The sequence below is a fragment of the Uloborus diversus genome, chromosome 2 (genome assembly GCF_026930045.1).
Source record: "Uloborus diversus isolate 005 chromosome 2, Udiv.v.3.1, whole genome shotgun sequence".
In the NCBI taxonomy this organism is placed as follows: Eukaryota; Metazoa; Arthropoda; class Arachnida; order Araneae; family Uloboridae; genus Uloborus; species Uloborus diversus.
The window spans coordinates 104721764-104744252 of record NC_072732.1 but is presented as its reverse complement, the minus strand read 5'-3'; the positions used below and the strand labels follow the sequence as shown (position 1 = coordinate 104744252).

Here is a 22489-nt window from a genome sequence, read left to right as displayed (position 1 = left end):
TTTTTTTCAAGAATTTTTGATTTGCTGTTTTCTTTCTTTGAGAATATTATTTTGATGGGAAATTTTGTAGTGTTTTTTTTTTCTCTCTAATTGAAGCCTGATTGTTGAACATGCGTCACTCGGCAAAACTTTTATTTTCGAGGTAGACCGTGCAAAGCAGCTAGTATGAAATAAATATGAAGTCATGTATGGACTGGAAATGGAAACATCCATTACAATGAAATATATTTTAATAAAACAACATGAAGTACAGTAAAAAACATAATTATTTAATTCAAACTGAATTTTCAAGTCCAAAAATATTGAATGGTATTTACAATATGTTTGTTTTACAATGAAGGGTATGAAATTATTCATTAACAGTTCAGTTAAACTTATACAGCAGAAATAAAGCAAAGAAAAATCTTACATTATAATATAAGCCATATAAAATCAAAAGAAATGTCAATGGTATTTACATGCAAGAAAAATAAATCAAGTCCATAAAATTGAAATTGTCAGTTAAAATGCATATCTTGTTCTTATTTCTTCAAGCTTTTTTGATACCTAAAAATGGTTAAATTTATTAATTAAACAAATGGAGATAAACTTCAATAAAACAAGGTAATCATTTTGAAAACTAAAGATACATTTGTAAAATTTTATGATTTGCTGTACATCAATTCGTAAGTAATTACAAGAAAAACAAATCTAAATAAATAAATTTAAAAAAAAAAATTAAAAAAGGAAGAAAAGAAGGAAGAAAGGAAAAAAAGTGATTTATAAAGCTTACTTCACTAGGATTTTTCCCCAAATCATCTGCAATACTCTTTTGCTTGGATTGTTCTAAAGAGTTGAACTGTTCACACAAATCTCCATCGATTACATTCTAAATTTTTTTTGAGGAAAAAATAGGTAAGTGAAAAATATTAAACATAGATAACAACAGTAAGAAAGCACAATCTAGCAAAAAATTGTAGGCCTGAGCATTGGTGTTATTAAGAACTCTTTTTTTTCAATGTAGAAAAATGTAAGGTAATGGATGTGAAAACATCCACAAGCTCACATAATTTGTTACATTTCAAAGCTGATCTTAGGACAGGCAATGCCTTTTCTTATGCAAAGAAGTGACAAGAAAGTAAGAGTCTTATTTTATGACTTGCTTATTGCTGAGAAAATATTGTGACACACAGAATTGAAAACACACGTTTCAAGTACACACAACAAACTCCATTTTTAGTGTGCAGAAACCAAAAAGTTCCCTGTAGCCCTAAAACAGGTGTATGCAATATAACTTTCAATATTGTGTATTACAAGGCTGTTCTCTCATATTTAAATTTCTACAGACTTTCCTCCATTACACTAAAGTAAAAGATGGTTGAATGCAAAAGAAATTTATTTAACTTAAAACAAAATTGAATAGATCTTTTGAGAGATGCAATATTAGTTTTGGGTACAAAAACTTGTTAAATGTAGAAACAAAATAAAATTCAAATAAATATGACAAAACACTTAAATTTATTACTAATGTAATTTGACACAGCATAAACTATTCATTGTTTTGAAAAAACTTTAAAATTTTGTTGAATTGATTAAATGCCAGAGTATTTTAGTCATATTAATATTTTGCAAACTTAATTTTATTACTTACATAATAGTCATTTATAAAACATTAAAATCATTATGATAAAGATATTATGAGAAGAACACAAGATAACACGTGTTTAACTATAAAATAAATTTGAGGTCTTAATTGGGAGAGAAATTATGTCCCTTTCCTGGAAACAGAACTATTACTTCCAAAATTTTGCTCCATCATTTACATCATTTCTTAATTCTAACTTTAGACTCTTGGACGATCTCTGAAAAACTGCTGTCCTTGGAGTACAAAAATTGTTCCAAAAGACAAAATAAAGCTTAAATTTTTGTTTTAATGACTTTCATTTTGAAACTTTTCTGGGGGAGATCCCCTTCTTCCCATGCTCTTCCCCAAATGCCCCAAAAGGTAACCAAAAATTGCATTTTGGGTTTTCAATTTGGAAAATTCTTCAACGAAAATTAGCTTACTCAGCCCATTTGAAGGTTTTAACTAGAAACAGTTTCAGATAGACCCCCCCCCCCCTTCTCCACTTAATATCATGGTGATAGCTTTAGAATGAGATTTTTGAAGAGAGAACTTACGAATATTCCATCCCTTTCTCTAATACTTTCAAAATAGCTTAAAATTGTATTTTTGGAGCCTCAATGACAAACTATTTCCATTTTAAATATTAGGTAATGCATTAAAGAAATATGTTTTAGCCAGCTAACCAAACACATTCCATTTTTGTTTCACAGAAAAACGAGTTCAAATAAATGCATTTAGTACATATTAGGCATATTTTATTTTAAACATATTTTTTCATGTTTTCTCACTTTTTTAAAGTCAAGTTTGCAATTTAACGGGATGTTCTTGACAGCCTTTGATTTAAAATTGATTAAGAGTAAAGATGCGTAAAAATAATTTTAAAAAACAGATAAACTTACCTTTACAGAGTAATAATGAGAACGGAAAGATAAGTGATCTCTACCACATAATGGAGGATTTTCAGACCTCATGTGCATTTCCAAGTGTTGGAAAAAATCATGATCCTGGAATCATACAATAAAATTAGCATGTAGTTTTCTTTTTCTTTTTTTTTTTTTTAGCTATCAAGATAGCTTATTGATCTGATTTTGCCAGGTAAACATTGTTTAATCTTTTGTCAAACTGCAATTGGTGGATCCTTTAATTAATTAACTTCTACAGAAATAACTCCACAAACTTGATATATATGTAAAAATTACAGGGTTCATACTCTATTTGGATGAAAAATTTCCATGACTTTTCCAAGACTTTTTCATGACTTCACAAAAACTTTCATGACCCTGTTAAATGAGGAGGATAGAACTATTTACTATCAAACTCGCTAATTTTTGGAAATGGGCATTCAAAACTTCTATGTCAATGCTTCTACCTCATCAAAGCACTTACTTGTAATTGAAAAAATATCAGTGTACACAGCAAAAGCTAAGCTATTTTTATTTTTCTTCATTATATAAATTTAAGTAAAGTAAAGATACAGCAAATGCAATATACTGATGGAATGTCTAATAAATATTTAATAAATGGAACAAAATGATACAGAATGGGACAAAAAACTTAAATGAGTCATTACTAGTTTCAACAAATATGCTTCAACAAAACATTGTCTTTTGGTGTCAACAGTGCATCTATTAATCTATTTAACTTGACAGTGTTTTGGTTCTTAAAAGCAAAGCCACAGTCTACAGTAAACTCATTTTTCTAAACCAGATAATAATGAAACACCGTTCAGTAGTGAATAAATCTTCGGACTTAAATGTATTTTTTTTCTTACGAATATATTTTCAAATGCATAAAAATGAAAAGGTTTTTCTAAAATTCAGAAAAATGTTCGATTCCTGACATTGAACATAGCAGAGGGCCACAGTTTCGCTTGCCATATGTTGGGTACTACTGTTTTAAAATACTAGGATTCTCCTCAGCAAACTAAGATAAACTCTGATAAATTTGATAATCAAGTTTTTAAAAGTAGTTGAAACGAATTCAGAAGCAATAAAATTGAGATTTTTTGAGTGGGCGTAAAAAATTAAGAATGTGCAAGTCTGCTACCACATAATATAAAATAAAAAAAGTGATGAAAATAAATAATGGTAAATTGAAATTTAATGATGTTGAAGCAGTAAAATCTCATTGAAAACAAGGCAGGCGGCTGCTGCTACAGAAGTGGGTGCAATGGGATTTAAAAATTTAGATTTACTTTTAGGATAGTTAATTTTTCCAGTTTTAATATGCAACACTGTTATCTCATTCAAGATTTCAAATGTTTTTTTTAGCTACTGTTTCTTTCTCTGCCCAGGACACTTTTCCATGACTTAAAATAAATTTCCGTGACCTTTAACAAAAACATTAATTTTCCATGACTTTTCCAGGTCTGAAATGTGTTAAATTTTTTTCCATGACTTTCCAGGATTTCCATAACACGTACGAACCCTGAAATTTATTACAAAAATCAGCCGTACTTTTTGACATAATTCTGTTTAAATGCAGGTAAGAATTTCAAGGATTTTGAAAAACTAACCATCCTTAAAATTTGGGCAAAGAAAATTTCTCCATATCTACAATGCTATTCTAAAACACTAAAACTTTCATAAATAATATCTTTTCAGCCTTTAATCATCTAAAATTATATAATAGTTCATTAAATTTGCAAAATTTCAATTTTCAATCCATCCAAGTTTTGCGACAATATTTCAATTTTTTTCTGCATTTAAAGAATTGGAATTTTTTAGAAGTGAGACATTTTATTATTTCACTTTTAACACTTAAACACGGCAATTATAAATGAGGCTGGGTTATCGCAACATGGCTGCTCGGCGACATTGGCAAAAAATTATGGAATTGGCAGGCAGATATTTTTACATTTTAATGGAAATTTTAAAGTAATTTCTTGGCTTCTTCTACTTATTTGGTGGATTATTTTATATCTTAATTGAAGTCTTAGTGCTTTTTTCTGGCCTAATTTATTTATTTGGCACAGTTTTCATAAGTAAAGGTACAGTTGAACTTGGCTAATACGAAATGTCAAAAATCCACGAATTTATTTGCATTAGCCATTATTAGTAACAACCGTGAATGAGTAATACTGTGAAAAAACAAAAGAAATGCTTACCTATAAATTTAGAAAATATTACTACTAATACACACATTGTAATCTATTAATACATTCAAAAAAAAAATTACTCATTTCTTATAAATGTACATTTTTGGAAAATACTGAAAAAGGAGGATGACAATTGACAATCTTGTAATAGGTTTTTTATCCACAATGGAAGATGAACAGTTTTATCATTGAGTAAACTGAAATGTCCATGGATAAACAAATGTACGGGCTTTACTTTCTATGCAAAATATTTAATATTTTCTTTTCGATACACAATTGAACTTCTACTACGTAACAAAATGAGGAATAATCTCTAAAAAAGAAAATACAGAATTCAATCAAGAGGTCAGAAATTTTTGTTCGTCTTTGCCACGACTTTCACTTTACTGTGTGTATTATACGTGAAATTTTGAATGTAATTAGGTGGCAAACTAAACTTAACGAACAAAATAATTGTTTTAGCTGTGATTTTGTATTAAAAATTATCGTATTAAGGGGAATCAACCGCATCTTTTAAAATGGTTGAAGTGCGAAGATTTTTGAAAACTTGCCAAATACACATAACCGTAAATCAGACTAATATTACAATTGCGCATAGCCCTCATTAGATGAAATACAACATTGATGAAAACTCCTATTACTAATTCAAAATAGAGATTGTCTCTAGGCTGCACAATATACAAATAAATAAGTATTAAATAGCAAAAAATAAAAATAAAATTGGAAAATTTTAAACTCCCACCGCAAATTCAAGAAGCCTAAAAACAGCTGAAGAATTTTATGTGTCCATACTCGAGCAAAAATAGCAACAGCATAGAATTTTTTTTAGCTAAATTCACATTATGAAAAAATATTGATCTTGTGCAGAAAATTTTAAATATGTATTCAATTTAAAACTACATTTAAACCAAATGTAACTTACTTTAAAATGCTTATAAGACCTTTTGTTAAATTAACGGGGTTTTTTTAATAGGCTTTCCAATAGACTAAAATATAATTATTATTCTTAGTAGAAAGAGCCATTTTTTTCTATTTTTAAAATCCCTCTACGACCCTTCACTTATTCAAAAGCACTACTCTGCCAAGTTTGGATCTAACCTAAACTGGATATTCATACAGAGCACCCATACACATAGAGCATCCATACACATTTACACACTACACACACATATAATCTGCTTTATTAATATCATAATATCAACTCCTAAATCCCCTTTGGGTGTCACCTCAGGCGAGCTGCCTTTCTTGACCCCCCCCCCTCCCCTATAATACTACTGTTAGTAGTGCATGTATTTTTAGTGGTGGCAAAGTAGAGTAAGTAAAAGCTAAAAGCCAAAAAATGAGAGAATACAATCTCAGTTAACACAAAAGTTTCTTTATTATAAGATTGCCCATATGTATGCTCACACAAAAATAAAATTTCCATTTCAATAAATCTTAAGCATTAAATAATAATTCATAATTATTAATAACTTTGCTTTTACTTCCTTAAATATTTTTGACCTGGGGCAGAATTTTTTTTTTTTAACTTGCAAAAGACTAAATCTTCTACACTTGCTTGATTTTTCGCAAAAACTTTCTGTAACTGTTATTTCTTCTTTTTAGCAAGGATGCTTGTTTGTTAGAACATAGAAAGAATACAATTGAAGAAAACATGAATTATACTTCCGAGCAAAGTATCATGATTCCTACTCATTAGCTAATTTATGTTTTCTAAATTAGTTCTAAGGACTTACATTGTCTTCATGTAACATGCTACACACCAATATAAAAACAACATACTTTGTAATATATTGGCAGTATTTACTAAAACATTACAACTTTAAACATATCCGAAGCAGATATTTTTTTCCCCTTAAAGAAAAAAACCGTTTTTGTGTATTTAATTATCTCCCTTAATGAAAAAAACCTGGATTTTTATGCGGGAAAAGTTAACAAATTATTTAATGATTGCAAGAGACTCTTCATTAAAGTAAATTTTTAGTCTGCCTCTGTTTATCATGATTAATCAGTTCCACACTCTATGGTGATAAGAGAATTTCTGGGAAGCATGATTCTTCATTTACAAATCAAATATTTTCATAGATAGAGTACAGAAAATGTTCACAAGCATGTTTCGTTTCTTAACATTCTAGAGCCTTCAATACAGTCTCAAAAATCCAAATCTCGAAACTTTCGCTTTATCCGAGGTGCTTCATTCATATTTTAGATTTAATTTTTCAGTCGCTCAAAAAATATTTTCATTAAAATCGGAAAATAGAAATGTTGCTTCTGTAAAACTAATTAACCTCCAACAGAAAATAAGGAAAGACATTAAGAAGTTTGTTTCAACAACTCCCAAAGAGACATGAAATATGACTAAAAGATATGTATTACGACTACAAGATATATATTCAAAGATGCCTTGGATATAATGACTTGATAAGCAAAATTAACATTGATTTTGGACAAAGAACACGTTAACACCCCTTTTGGAGTATCTGATTTCATTAAAAAAAGTAGGTGCACAACTCGACGCCACATAAGTTTAAAAAAGGAAATTTTTCACTACTAACCGTTTTTGTATTATGCAAGATATACATCACTTACAGATACAGAAAACTCGTCGAAATGGTATCGGGCGCAGTCAAAATGCATGTTTTGGTTGCTTAAGCACTGATATTGTGAAAAACTAAAATCATAATTCGTTTAATCTTCAATTAAAGCGTAAATTTATGTTAAAATTTGAGTAAAAAATTTTGCATGCAAAAATTCTTCTTTTTCTTTGCACAAGGAAGTAAAACATGTCCCTCCTCTGTCGTCCGAATAGTGTCAATTTTCATTCTGGGAGAATTTTCCAGATGATCCGAGTTTTCATAATCCGAGGTGACATGAGCCCCAATTAACTCGGATTTGAGACTGTACTGTAATTCAAGTACAAAATACTTTAACACATGACAAAAAAAAAGGCACACTTTGCACAACAAAGATTTTTATAAAATTAATGATACATACTTCGTGAGTGGTAAAAGGCACAAGAACACCAATGGAACCAGATAAAGTTGTATATACAAGGGATTCTGAACCTCCAGGAATAAGTGTTGCTTTTTGTAATGAATGTACTACTTCACCAACATGGAAATTAGCAATAATTTCAGCCTGAAATTTAGTTAAGTACACATGAAATTTCTTTATGGAAGACATCTTATTTATTGCTTCAATAAAAAAATTACTAAAAGTATATACCTCACGATAAAAAACAATGTTCTTCATTTAACTTTGTTTTGAACTAATGTTGACCCCGTAGAAAAATTAATTTACATATTGATTTTTAAAAAACTGATTCAGGTTTTTAATGAAAAAATGCAAAACTATCACAAATGAAAAAACAATGAGCAATCAAGAGATCACTAAACTAATGTTCACACATGGCTATTTAATTTTTAAAATAATGAATTGAATAAAAGTGCATATGTATTACAAAAATAAAATTTAATGACAAACCTTAAATATAAATTTAAAAAAAAACTGTTCATTGAGTAAGCATGCTTTAAAATTAATATCAAATTTGCAATGTCTTTCTTTCAGACAGTTTAAAACAGTGGTACATTTTTTTTTTTTTTTTTTGTCTTTACTCTTGGGATTTAAATGGGTCAAGCTGCAATTATTTCCTAATAGGAAATCAAAAGTCTTTTTAGTGTACACTTACTCATAGATGAGTTTATATGATGATTTGTAAGTTTTTTGATGCAATTTACCCCCGCCCCAGGTTGAACTGCTGAGCATCGCAGATCTAAAATATAACTTTAAATCTTCTTTAAAATTGTCATTTGAACATTGAAACTGAAAATACTTCATAAACAATATATACTTGCAAAACAAGAGATTCTTTGTTGCAGTTTTTAACTTTTTGTATTTTAATAGTAAAACTGAATACATTTTCTCGAAGTTAGTTCAAAATAAATTTTATAATTAAAATGAAATACTCAAAAAGCATACAGCATTAATGAAATCAACAGAATATACCTCAAAGGAAATCAAAAAGAATTACCTTTTGTGATGATCCACCTAACCATCCTCTGTCCCACAAAGCCTTAACGCCAGTTGGGTCTTCTTCTACTTCATCACTTATAGCAGTTGGTAAACGTATCTAATGAAATTACAAAATATGTAACTTAAGAGTAGGTTTAAATTTCTATTATAAAAACAATCAACTATCTGATTAGGACATAGAACATTTCAGAAGGTTGTCATATTTAGTAGGGCTCGACCGATGGCATTTTTTGGCCGATGGGCCGATGCCGATTGTTGGCCGATTGTTCAAAGATGGCCGATGGCCGATTGCCGATTGTTTTCCTCCAAATGGCCGATTGCCGATGGCCGATGGCCGATGCCGTTGGCCGATGGAAAAAAAAAGAAAAATCTAACAGAAATAAATTGATAAGATTTTCAGTTATTTAAAGGATCATTTATTCATTTCACTTTCCTTCCTTTCTACGAATAAGGACTTGTAATTAAAAAAAATCAAGTGTCGACCTAATTTCTATTTTACGATCACCCAATTCAAACTTCACGAGCTTGCTCGGCACATCTGTACGCTCATATGTACCAAAGAACATAAAAATGACCAAAATATCCATTTTGAACACCTCCTCAGCTAATTATCGCAAGTTCTTTTGTAATGTCTTCATACGCGTAAACTTGAGTCACTCAGAAACGTTCTGAAATAGTAAGTTGAAAACTCATACATACGTAGTATGATCTAAAAGTTCGCAGACAAGTAGTATAAAACCTTACCCTGAATAGTTCACATTACTGAATCACATCTATCTAAAAAATAATCACCTTGAACGACTATGCATTTCTGCCAACGTTTGTATAGCTTTTAGAAGCACTCCTTGCAGCCATTTTTCGCAACCTCCTGTAAGGCATCTTGCGCTGCTGCTTTAACTTAATCGTGGGGAAGAAGGCGACTTTCATGTTGAGGATGCACGGCTTGATTGATCAGTGCTCTAATATGACAAACAAATAACATAACGTTTTGTCGGACTTAGCTCCGTGTGACTCTTACCTGTTCTCAGCAAAAAAAAAACATTTGCATGGACGCCGCACAGTGGTTCAAAACGACGAAAAAGCGGAAAAAATTCAATAACTTTGAATATTCTCAAAAAATGCTTTGGAAAATTGTTAAAATTGTTGCATGGTGATATTTATCTTCATGCTTGCTGATCGTATTCACTGTGAAACCCCGATTTTACGTCCCTCGAATCTACGTTTTCCCCACATTTTATGTTTTTTATCATCAGGTCCCAGTATTTCCGTACACTAATAATATTAATTTAACTAGGATGGAAAGTTTGTTACTTATGAATTTTCCGCATTTAACGTTTTTCCTTGGAAGTTAAAAAAAAAGAGAAAAAATGTTTTAAAATTAAGAAACGTGTTTCCCTCTGTGCATTTTTAAACATAATCCACTCTGTTGAAAGTTAATCCATGAAAACAGAAACGCGTCTGCTCCATCCGTAGCTGACCTTATGGACTTTTCGGCCGCCAATGAAGATGAACAAGAAGATGAGGAAACACAACTCATTTCTTCTTTCGATACTGCATTTAAGAGCTTAATAATAGTGAAAAACTGTTTTCTTTATCATAAAGAGCAGGAAAAAATTTTTGCAAAGTGTTCCAATCCTGGAAGATGCTGTATTTACTTTGGATTTAATGACTCATTATTACTGACTATTTTCAACCTAAACGCTCGAATTCGTTACTTAATGTGTTAGAATAATCTAAACTGGTGTGTACAATAATGTTCTTTTCGTAAAATGTCGCATTTTTACATTTTATAAGCGTCATCGTAGCAACTTTTATTACTATTTTTGTTTCCTTCTCTGATTTTTGCTTTTTATACATTTCCCGTATTTTACGTTTTCCCATATTTTATGTTTTTGGATTTGAATTGACGTTTTCCCACATTTTATGTATTTTATGTTTGATTCAGGCCTCTGAGAAACGTGAAATCGGGGTTTCTGAGTAGTTCAAATTCATTTCTGTTTTTAGTGAAAAATATAAATTAAATCTGTCGTATGCCACACGCATGCATTGCATGTTTATTGCAATTGATACCCTCGAACAATATTTTCTGGCAATGTTGACAAACTGAGAACAGATTTATACTAGAATGATTTCGAAAACGAAATCAGAAATTTCAAACGTTTAATGATTTTCTAATTTAATTGTTTTGTGAACAGAATTAATATTTAACTTTTTATATAGAATTCTGTATGAGTTTTAAAAATTTCTTTCTCATATGTATCTTCTTTAAAGCCAAACGGGTCCGAAAATTGTTATTTTCAGGTTACTACTGCATTGCTTGTAGAATAACGCTCCGCATTAAACCATAACAACACGTAAATCTGTTTTAAAAAATCCTCTATATTTATTGATGAATGTTTCAAAAGCCCCAACTTTCGGAAACAGTAAACAAACGTTTTTAGGCTCTCCTGAAAAGTAGTGAAACTGTGACATACGTTAGTCTGGAGCATGTCAAATTTGATGACCAATTTCTTTGATAAAAAAGCAATTTACCCCCGTCATACCGCTAAGAGTTATTTTCTAACTTATTATATTGGTATTCGTAAATAACGAAGATCAAACAAAAACATCTGCCACGACTGCAGTCGCAGGTGGTCGCAGCTAAAATGTTGTTGTTTATTTACAGGAAGGATTAAACTATTGATATATGTTAATTTTAGCCCACCGGAAGCCGCCGGTAAAAGTATATTCCACAATACTTTTCATTATATTTTTAAGAAAATAATGTTTTTTTATTTCATGTAGTTTTCAATTTTGATGAATTTTTAATTTTTAACTACAATGTAATATGCATCCTATAAGTGTGAAAAAACAATCAGAAATGACTTTTATTAAATTTTAGTCCTCCTTATTGAACGAATGAATTAAAACTGAAGTATAAGGCGTACGTCCGAAAAAAGTAAAAACATAATAGTTCAGCAATCTGGGCTTATTTTTGTAAAAACGATTTTTTTTTTTTCAAAAAACTCTTATGGAGTAAGTTACTACAACTCAAGGGCTAAGTAGTTACGGCATGAAATATTTTTTGTCTTAAAACTTAAAAATGGCTATTTTTTCCGCCCTTGAACCACTGTGCGCCGCTTTCTTCCGTCAGGAAAAGATAAAGCTGCATCATAGTAGGTTGCGAAAAAGACTTTCAAGACTGTTTCCAAAAGTTATATGAACACTGGCAGAAGTACATAGTCCCTCAAGGTGACCCTTTGAAGATGGAAGTGCTTCGGTAATGTGAACTATTCTGGGTAAAGTTTTATACAGCTTGTCCCCGGAATTTTGGATCCTACTACGTACAATCTATATAGGATGTAGTTATGCTTCTCTTTTTTGACTGTTGTATGATGATAGAGAAAGAACAACAGCCTAAAAAAAAAAGAAAACAAAGGAAGAAAAACAAAGACACTGTTCAATAACCAACTGATTTGTTTTTTTTTTTTTTTAATTGAACATATAACTAAGATTTCAGCAATATTGTAATAATGAATGGATTATGTACACTATACATAAATAAAAAAATTTAAATTGTGTTGTTTAATCATTCAAAAAAAGTTAAGAATAAAAATATGAAACCGTCAACAAATTACGTAATTAAAGTGGAAAGATTGCACGTAGACATTTTTTAGTCATGAAATTAAACTAAAAAGGTAACAAATAAATTACGATATTAAATCATAATAGGAATATTTTTATACTTATTTAAAATTTATGAATAGAAACATTTGCATTTTTCATAAAAGCTGTATCAGTGACATAAATTTTTCTGAAAAAAAAATAGCCATGAAAAGAACGAGGTTCTTAAAACGCAGCCACAATAAACAAACTCGATATTTACTCCCAGTTAATAATAAATGAATACATGTACTACTTGATCTGATTTTTGCACACATAATATTGAACAAACTGATTGTTTAAAATCTTTTATAAAGCACTACAAACAAGTTCAAATAATTTTTTTCCATTTAACAATAATTTGCTGATATTTAAAAAAATGCTTAATAGAAAATCCTTGAAATTTTTCTATAATATATTATTAAAAATATGATGAAAACCAAAGTAACTCGTTCATTGATTTTATAAAAATACATGAAAATAGTTACTTACAAAAGAAAAAAATCGATCGCTATAAATGATGCAAAAAAGATGGCGCATTACGAAATAAAGATGAAACAAGAATGAGAAATACGCAAAATGACATTTCTTGAGCAAAATAAATAATCGTTAAATATTTAAGAAATGCTTGAAACGACGAGGGAGGGGGGAGTCACCTGCTGATTTTGAAGTAACTCACAACATTAAACTTCGTTCCCAACTTCAGCCTCATTTTTTAGCCTACTTTCCCAGTAAAAGAAAGAAAAAGAAAAAAGCATGAAAGAAGGCTTAATGCATCTTAAAAATATCGCAAAAAACAAAAGAAAGTCAAAAATAAATAAAATAATTGAATAAATATCGAAAAATTCAAAATTGGAAAGTAGGGTATTGAGATGGGGAAAAATGTCTGTCGGTCTGTCTGTCTATCTGTCTGTCTGTCTGTCTGTCGGTCTGTCTGTCTGTCCCCCCCCCCCCCCTAATAACTTTTGAATGACTAGTCCGATTCGAACAAACTTTTTTTTGTTCGAAAGATCTTGGCAAGGACATCTCATTCCCATATTTCACTTTTTGATTTGAACTATTTTTTGTTCAATTTTGAACAGTTCAAAAAAACTTAATATTAGCGCCTATGGGGAAACTGAAAGTCACGTACTTGAAGGTGGATTTACTTCAAACAAATTTTGTTGGAAATAGCTCTTGACGACAAACTCCAGACTTCGACGCCGAGAATTTAGGGGCACTTGACCCCGACTCCGACTCCTGTGCCCGACAATTAATCGGACTCCGACTCCCCGACTTCGACTCTGACTTCGTAGCTTTGGCAAAAATTTATACACGGAGGACAAATGACAGACTCCGATTCTTAGATATTCGACTCCGACTCCTTTACCCCAAAATGAGATTGACTCCGACTCCGCAGCTATCGTTTTCACTGTGAAATTATTATTGTTGATCTGACTTGTTTTTATTTTTACGCTAAAGTTTTAATTCGGAACTCCAGCGCTCGAATACGCTACCTTGCGGTGATTTGCAAAACTGCAGATGAAACTAAAACATTGCCACGTTGCGTTCCACGTGCGTCTGTTGACGTAAACACAGGCAGTTTGTTCTGAGTATTTATTAACGCAATCGATGAGTCTTAGTTTGCTTTCAGCTACAGAAATTAATTCGTCCCTTAGTAGTATTCTCGAGCTTCTCAAAATAATGTTAGTTTTCCTTATTTCCTTCTAAAATATGAGTTGATTGAAAATGGTGAAAGCGAAAACTGGATTAACAAACTTGGATAACGTTATACAAGGTAAAAAATTTTATTGTTTTGTATGAATTTGTATGAATATGAGTTTTTTTTAATCTTAAATTAATTTAACTAACCATCTTTTACAGCAGCATTTAGTTGAAATGGACGGTATGCAAAATATTTTCTTGAATATATTATCGTAGAACAAAATGAAAAATGTTTCACCGAGAAAGAATTTACTTTATTCCTTTTATTCTCAGCTGAAAGGTTTCGCCAAATTTGTTTAGGGTTATAGTTTTAGTATTGTGCGAGCAAGTAGCCATGACGAGATTTCGCGTTTTTAGTTAAACCATTTTTAATTTTTATCATGAGTGGAATAAAATGGTAGTAAGATTACAGAATTCGATAAGTAAAAAGAAATAATGGTCAATCACCTGAAAAGAAAACTACCACCATATATCCGTAAGAATTCTGTAGATGATTTGCATAACTTGACATAATTAAATCGTAACTCAGAAATTAGAAAAATCGAAACAGAAAATTTTTAAATTAACCGATTCGGGAATTCGAGAGAAATAACTCAGCAACAAATGCAAAACAATAAGCGCTAGCCAAGCAAGGCAAAGAAGTATCATCTTCTTTCGATAATAATTTGTAATGTCATATTGAATTCTCTAGCATTAATTGTTGTTCTTGTCAGGCCACAATTATTATTTAGCTTTATCAGGAATTGATAAATATCGAATTCAACATCGTGGAAATAGCTGCTTAGAACTACGAACTACGTAGTTTGCATTAATCTTTGACGTTTAGTAATGCTTCTTGAATTCTCATTTCTTTCTACGTGGGCCAGAATATCCACAAGACTTTGAAAATTAATTTAAAAAGAATAAAGCGAAAAATATCATACATACGAACAAAAATCACAACACTTTTAGCATTTTCTTCGTTACCTTATGCGTTTGTTCTAGTTTTTAAGTCGGTCATTAGACAGTGACTGCAGTGCCCCCTATAGTTCGTTGGAGTTGTGAATTTAGGTATTCAGTTTTCGGCGAATAAACTCGAAGTCAATGTTTCTACATAAAGATATGCGCAGACGATTTTTTTTTTTTTTTTTTTTTTGACAATGAAAATTATTTCTTTAAGTTGACATTTTATTGTTTTAATTTATTTTGGTAAGTGCATTAATTCATTTAAAAAATTGTTTTTGGCAACAGGGGAGAAAGAAACGATTTTTTTTTATATGATGAATTTATTTTAATGAACTTATTAATTTTTATTATTATTTTTCGTTTTGAAAGCTGTTAAAGATTTTTTTAATGGCAAAAAGTGTATTAGCTGCTTTTTTTTTTTTTTTTTTCACGCATCTAATTTTTTTAGATGAGTGAGGAATATTTTATTCCTAGAAATCAGCTTAAAGTATTTTAAAAATATGTTTGAAAAAATTTGCGATTTTAGCTATTTTTGAGAATATTGATCAGGTACTAGAAAGTAGTATGGGTATACGGGAAAGTAGGCTCGTCTAGTTCTAGACAGAACTTCTTTTTTAGTACAGAACCGCTACCACCAACGCCTCGCAAGGGTTTCTGAGTCGACTTCAGTACTTCCGAAGAAAAAATTCAAAAGTCCCTTTGATTTCCGAATTATGTCACCATTCAAAACATCTTTAATCAATTTCTTTCATTAATGCTTTAAATTCTTCCTAAACAATAGATTAAGTTTGAAAAAAAAAAATCTCTAATTTTATGAACGATGTTAGTTTTAAAAAACTCGGAAGTGCAACTAGAATTTAATTTCAGAAATACAGGGGGGGAGGGCACGCAAGTGTTGTAAAAATTACCATCGGTTGAACAACAGGAATCTAACAAAATGGCACAAAAACCGGTTTCGCCATCTCATATTTGTTTCCATGGTCTCCAATTCGGCAATATACACTAAAACGCATCGACTAAAAAATCGCACTAAAAAATCGACGCATCAAGAAACAATCATCCGATTGCTTTGAAATTTTGTGTGCATGATTGTTTTGACAAGATGTGCAAATGATTAAAATTTGGTGTCCAATGAATGAATAGTTTGATCTCCAGCGCATCGAAACTGCCTATCCAGCAGATGTATATAAAGAGCAGTTCTTCAACAGTTGTTAAAAGTTTCGTTTTGATCACGATTCAGATTACCTTTTAACAACTTAAAAATGTCTCGCCGCATGGTTCGTGCTCATTACGAACAACTGTCAGAGTTTTAACAAGGTCATATCATTGGACTAAAAGAGGCCGATTGGTCAAATCGGAGAATCGCTCGTCATTGAGTCGAAGCGATGCGGCGATTCGAAGATGCTGGCAAAGATGGGTAGAAAATGACAGAGTTCAGCGTCAGGATGTTAGCGGTCGACCTAGGGTCACAACAGATCGTGATGACAGAGTGATAGTCCGATCAGCTGTCACAGCGTTTTCTTCATCTGTATGAACCATCAGACATTCAACCTAAACACCAGTGTCCATTATGACTATTTTACAGACGTTTGGGACAACGAAATCTACGCTCGCGCCTACCGTTACGCCACCTGCCACTGACGCCTACACACTGCCGAGCCAAATTACAGTGGTGCATGGCTCGATCAGGTTGGAATGGTGCCGACTGGGGATATAGTCTTTAGCGACGAATCCCACTTCCAACTGTGTCATGACGATCATCGAAGACGTGTTTGGAGACACCCAGGACAGAGGAGGGATCCTGGTTTCACTTTTGCATGCCACGCTGGCCCTCAACAAGGACCTTGTACCCTTGATAACTGGATCCCTTTCGTCGTAATTAGAGGTACACTTACTGCACAGAGTTACGACGACGATACCCTATGACCTGTTTTGTTGCCGTTTCTTTTGCAGTACTCTAAGCTGGTTTTCAGCAGGACAATGCCAGATACCATACGGCATATGTTACTATAAAATGTCTGCAAGCTTGTCAAACTCTTCCGTGGCCTGCCAGATCGTCAGGTCTCTCTCCCATCGAGCATGTCTGGGATATGATGGGATGGCGATTGCATCTGGCAAGGAATGTTGATAACCTCGTCCGAATATTGGAGCGAATTTGGCCGAAAATACTGCAGGACAACCTCCGGGAGCTTTATCAGTGTTTCCCACGTCGTGCTTCAGCTTGTATCTAAACTAGAGGCGGGTCAATACCTTATTGAACTTGTTACTGTAACTCTGACATAAATTATTCAATTATTCTAAGAATTTAATCATTTACTATTCTGTGCATTGTCTTCCTATCCACCAATTTTCGTCTCAATCGAATCACTCTTTCTTGGTGCGTCGATTTTTTTGTTATAGAGTGTATCATCAAATGATCGTCAGTCTGAGACGCTATATTAGTTTTGTATTGAAATAAGTAATTAATAGCCACAAAAAAATGAGCAAATAGGCTTTATAGAACACCCAATCGAAAACAAAAAGGGAAGTGTACAACTGGTACGTACGCACACCCCACATGCGAAATTTTAACCATTTACAGTTTACCATTTTTGAGTTATGACTTAGGAGAGATACATACGTACATCCAGCCGCAAGAAACAACGCAATAATTAACTTGTTTGGTACCTGAATGCAGTATTAAAAACTCTTTCAGGGGTGACTAAAATAGAAATTCATACTGAAGTTTAAGTAAACAATTTAATATGAAAACAATAACTCCCTGTACTTTGCATTGAAAAGTAAAACAGCAAAGGTCTTTTTTTTTTTCGAAAACATCGGCCTATTCCATCGGCTTTTCGATGTTTTTAAGGCCGATGGGCCGATGTTTCCTGCAAGTTAGCATCGGCCGCCGATGCCGATGGCTAAATTTTTGAACCATCGGCGCCGATGCATCGGCCAGGCCGATGCATCGGTCGAGTCCTAATATTTAGAGGGTACTACATAAATACATATCGTACAAACACAGAGAACGATGAACTTTCACCAGGGTTCGGTTTTTCATGTCCAAAACCAGTTTTCAAAAAGTGTCAGAAAATTGTCAACAGTGACATTTTTGTCAAATCACGGAATGCTTCGGCGTCCCGGCCGCCAAGAAAACCAAATGCCTACCGCCAAGAAAACTAAATGTCACCCAACAACAAAGCCAAATATCCAACGCCAAGAAAGGTGAAAGGAATTAAACACGCGACAAAGGGCAGTTCACACGACAGAACAAGTTGAGGTTTTTACCCCTCTGTATCTCAGCTTTATGAAGATCCCCCAAAGCTGATTTTTGGTATACTGAATCTCTTGTGGTCCCTGGCGACAATCCCCAGGACCATCAGCAGGAGGAGGAATTTAAGTTAGAAAATCGCTATTCAAAAACCTTTTCATGTTCTTTGACAGAGCTACAGCCCAGACGAGAAGAGGGATCGAGCTGAAATTTCGCACACACATTCCTTGTGCCCTACTGATGTGCCTTTTGACCCCCCCCCTCATTTCTATTCCCCAAATCATACTTTCCCGGGGGTCTGTAATAGCCCCCTGGGGGTCTTTGTTTATGTTTTTTGTATTCATATTCTTGGGGTGGAGGGCCATTGAGGACGTATGCAAAAATTCAACTCCCAGGGACATCATGGGCTGGAGTAATTAAAGGTCGAAAAATCACCAATTTCCCAAAAATTCTTATGTACTTATTCTCTGCTCATAGGGTTTGTTAATCTCTGACTGAAATTGCAATGCTGAAACAGATCTAATAGTTATTCAAAAGTTGTCTTAGGAAATGAAATTCAATGAAGACTAAAACAGATCCAACAGTTCATGGATCCACTAGCAGGAACCGCATTAAGCATTCACCAATGCGCCAAATGCGATAAAATCGTAAATTCGGCGAAAAAAATCAAATTTGGCGAATTAATTGGCAAACAGAAAATTCTCTAAAATATACACAGAAGAAAAAAATCTCCCTTCAGATGTCAATCTAGATAAAAATTAGGTCCGTTCACAAAATTCGGACCCCTAAAAACGGACCTTTCGCAAAATTCCGAACTCTAAAAACGAATTTTTCACAAAACTCCTAGACTAACAATTTGCAACTCCAATGAACTATAGGGGGCACTGTAGCCACTTTCTAATGGCGGACGAAAAAGGTAAAATAAACGCACTTGGTAACGAAGAAAATGCTAATAAGCCAAGTAAATTTTGTTCATATGAATGATTTTTTCGCTTTACTCTTTTTAAATTAATTTTCAAAGTCTTGTTGATATTCTGGCCCACGTAGAAAGAAATGAGAATTCAAGAAGCATTACTAAACATTAAAAATTAATGCAAATTACATAGTTCGTAGTTCAAAGCAGCCAGTTCCACGATGTTGAATTCGATATTTATCAATTCTTGATAAAACTAAATAATAATTGTGGTCTGACAAGAATAACAATTAATGCTAGAAAATTTAATATGTCATTACGAATTATTATCAAAAGAAGATGATACTTCTTTGCCTTGCTTGGCTAGCGCTTACTGTTTTGCATTTGTAGCTGAGTTATTTTTCTCAAATTGCCTAATCAGTTAATTTAAAATTTTTCTGTTTCAAATGTTTCTAATTTTTGAGTCATAATTTAATTATATCATGCTATGCAAATCATCAACAAAATTCTCACGGATATATGGTGGTAGTTTTCTTTTCAGTTGATCTACCATTATTTCTTTTTACTAATCGAATTCTGTAATCTTTCTACCATTTTATTCCACTCATGATAAAAATTAAAAATGGTTTAACTAACATGCGGAATCTCACTAAGGGTACTTTGCTCATACAATACTAAAACAATAACTCAAAACAAATTTGGCAAAACCTTTCAGCTGAGAATAAAAGCAATAAAGTAAATTCTTTCTCGGTTAAACATTTTTCATTTTGTTCTACAATAATATATTTAAGAAAATATTTTGCATACTGTCTATTCAAACTAAATGCTGCTGTAAAATATGGTTAGTTAAATTAATTTAAGATTTAAAAAAAAAATCCCATATTCTTACAAATTCACACAAAACAATAAAAAATTTTACCTATAGTATAATGTTATCCAAGTTGGTTAATCCAGAGTTTTTTTGTGTTAACGCTTTCACCATTTCTCAATCAACTCACTTTTTAGAAGGAAATAAGGAAAACTAACATTATTTTGAGAAGCTCGAGAATACTATTAAGGGATGAAACAATTTCTGTAGCTGAAAGCAATCTAAGACACATCGATTCAGTTAATAAATACAGTAAAATCCCTCTAATACGGACACTATCGGGACAATTTTTTTTGTCCGCAGTAGAGAGGTGTCCGCAGAACAGGGGTTTAATAATGTTATTTGCATTGGAACTGGGGAATTAAAAATTGTCCGCATAAGAGGGGTGTCCGCCTTTGAGGGGTGTCCGTTAGGAGGGGTTTCACTGTACTCAGAACAAACTGCATGTGTTTACGTTAACAGCACGCAATGTGGAAATGTGGAACACTATGTGGCAATTTTTTAGTTTTTTCGGCAGTTTTGTAAATCACCGCAAAGTAGCGTATTCGAGCACTGGAGTTGTGAATCACTGAAAGTTGTTTTATCCTCAGACCACTCCGAGCAGAATGAGGTGCGCGCACGCGCGTTAGCATCAGATTGGAGCGTTACCGTCCATTGGATCAGTGGAAGGATGACATTTGCATCTCGCCTCTTTGCGCCACTGCACTTGCGGCTCTCACTGTTTGGATATCGAGTGTGCAGGGTGGCTACCGAGTAGAAATTGTTAGTGGATGCCTTGTTGAATGGAGCGTTTGTTTCATTGTGTTTGATGTCTGAAACATCGGAGTAAGATAGGATTGCAGTCTTTGCTTTATTAAAAGCTTTTATTTCTACTCTCAAATATTTTTAAGAATGATAAATATCACACTGAGTTGTTTTTAGCCATTTTTCCTTTGAAAAATTACATATGATTTGTGGAAAAACTGTACTTAATTTGCATTTTTTTCTCACAAAATTCCTAAAAACGGACAAAAATTCCTGGATATACCCCTGTCCTTATCCTCAAAAGTCCTCAAAGTCTTTAAGTTATATTTCATTCTCTGATTAAATATCTTTGCAGATAAAAATACATTAAAATGAGTAAAAGTTAGTCTTTGACTAAGACTTTTAAGTTTGGTTAACACTTTAAAAATTTGGCTAATTTACTGGCAAACAATTTGAAATCCTTAGCGCCATCCCTGACTAGATAGCGCTAAAAGCTTAACCGAAATTTAGTGGGGCAATGAACAGTTGCATTGATCTTCTGACGCATCCAAGTTTAATATATTTAATGGCTTAGGGTTTTTTTTTTTTTTTTTTGTTTGGCGATACCATACGTTATTTTGTCTTTTTAACCCATTCTTTTCACTGGCCGATACAGGATCGGCAGCGCAGTTTTTGTTAATACTGCCCCGGCCGATGCAGGCTCGTCGCAAGAAAATGGTTCCTAACTGCCTTTGACGAACCTGTGTCGTCACAGCGTTTCTAGCAGTTTTTGCTTCGGCCGAATATGTGTCGGCGATCCTTCCAGGGGCAGAACCCTGTTATTGCGCTTCTCTGTTGGGTTCTGGTGCTTTTAGGGGAGCGGTAATCAAGCTCTTTTCCTTAGACAAAAGGGATGTAACTTATAGTATTTCACGATACTTGCTGTAATTTATTTTATTTTACCAAGATATTAACCTTTCAAGTACTCCTGGATGGGACACGTATTATACTTCAAATAATCAGGCATTATATTTTTATCTTTTCGTGGAAGCTTTGTCTCTTAGCATTCTGGCATTTGAACTCCTGATGAACAAGTGTGAAAATATTTCCTTACACATTTAACAATATTTCTATGCCTGAATAAAGCAAATAAACAGAAATATTCTTTTCCTGTTATCAAAAACCCACCTTCTTACACAAGCATCCTTCACTAAATTGTTCATAATCCTCAAATTTTATAATTTATTTTACACAATATTTTTTTAAATTATCTTACACATCTTAATTTTGTACGAGTATGTTTTTTTTTAAATTATAATGTGTTTACTATGCCTTTTATTTATTTGTATACTATTATTATTTTTTATTATTCATTTATTTTTAAATCGTGATATTTTCAAACTTAAATTTTAACTTTTTATATTCGCGGCATCCTTTGAAGGATTTTTAGTGATACAGTTTTGAATATTTTTAATTTCACAAACAAAAATTATGAGGACCGCATTGATTATACGTAATAGTTGACCATGCAAAACATAAAATATATACTACAATACAAATGAAATAATAATATCTTGAGCTCTTTTCGCTTTACTCCTACGAAACAAAACATTCCTTTTCTTCCTTTCTTTTTCAGATTTTATTTATTGTTTTAAAATAGCTCCAGTGTTTTAATTGCACCTTCTTTTATGAGATTTTAAAAATAG

General features: G+C 32.4%; 1 protein-coding gene across 2 annotated transcripts in view; it reads right to left on the bottom strand.

Annotated features, from left to right (window-relative positions):
- Positions 1-221: 221 nt before the first annotated feature.
- The window catches only part of LOC129217210 (splicing factor 3B subunit 3-like), a 78499-nt gene continuing 56231 nt past the window's right edge, over positions 222-22489 (bottom strand). For both annotated transcript variants that reach the window (XM_054851478.1, XM_054851479.1), the window contains 5 exons: positions 8734-8832; positions 7698-7841; positions 2506-2610; positions 773-868; positions 222-546 (listed from right to left, as the gene is read on the bottom strand). In XM_054851478.1, the coding sequence (XP_054707453.1) occupies positions 502-546; positions 773-868; positions 2506-2610; positions 7698-7841; positions 8734-8832 (489 nt within the window). In that variant the 3' untranslated portion in view covers positions 222-501. The remainder of the gene's footprint in view (positions 547-772; positions 869-2505; positions 2611-7697; positions 7842-8733; positions 8833-22489) is intronic.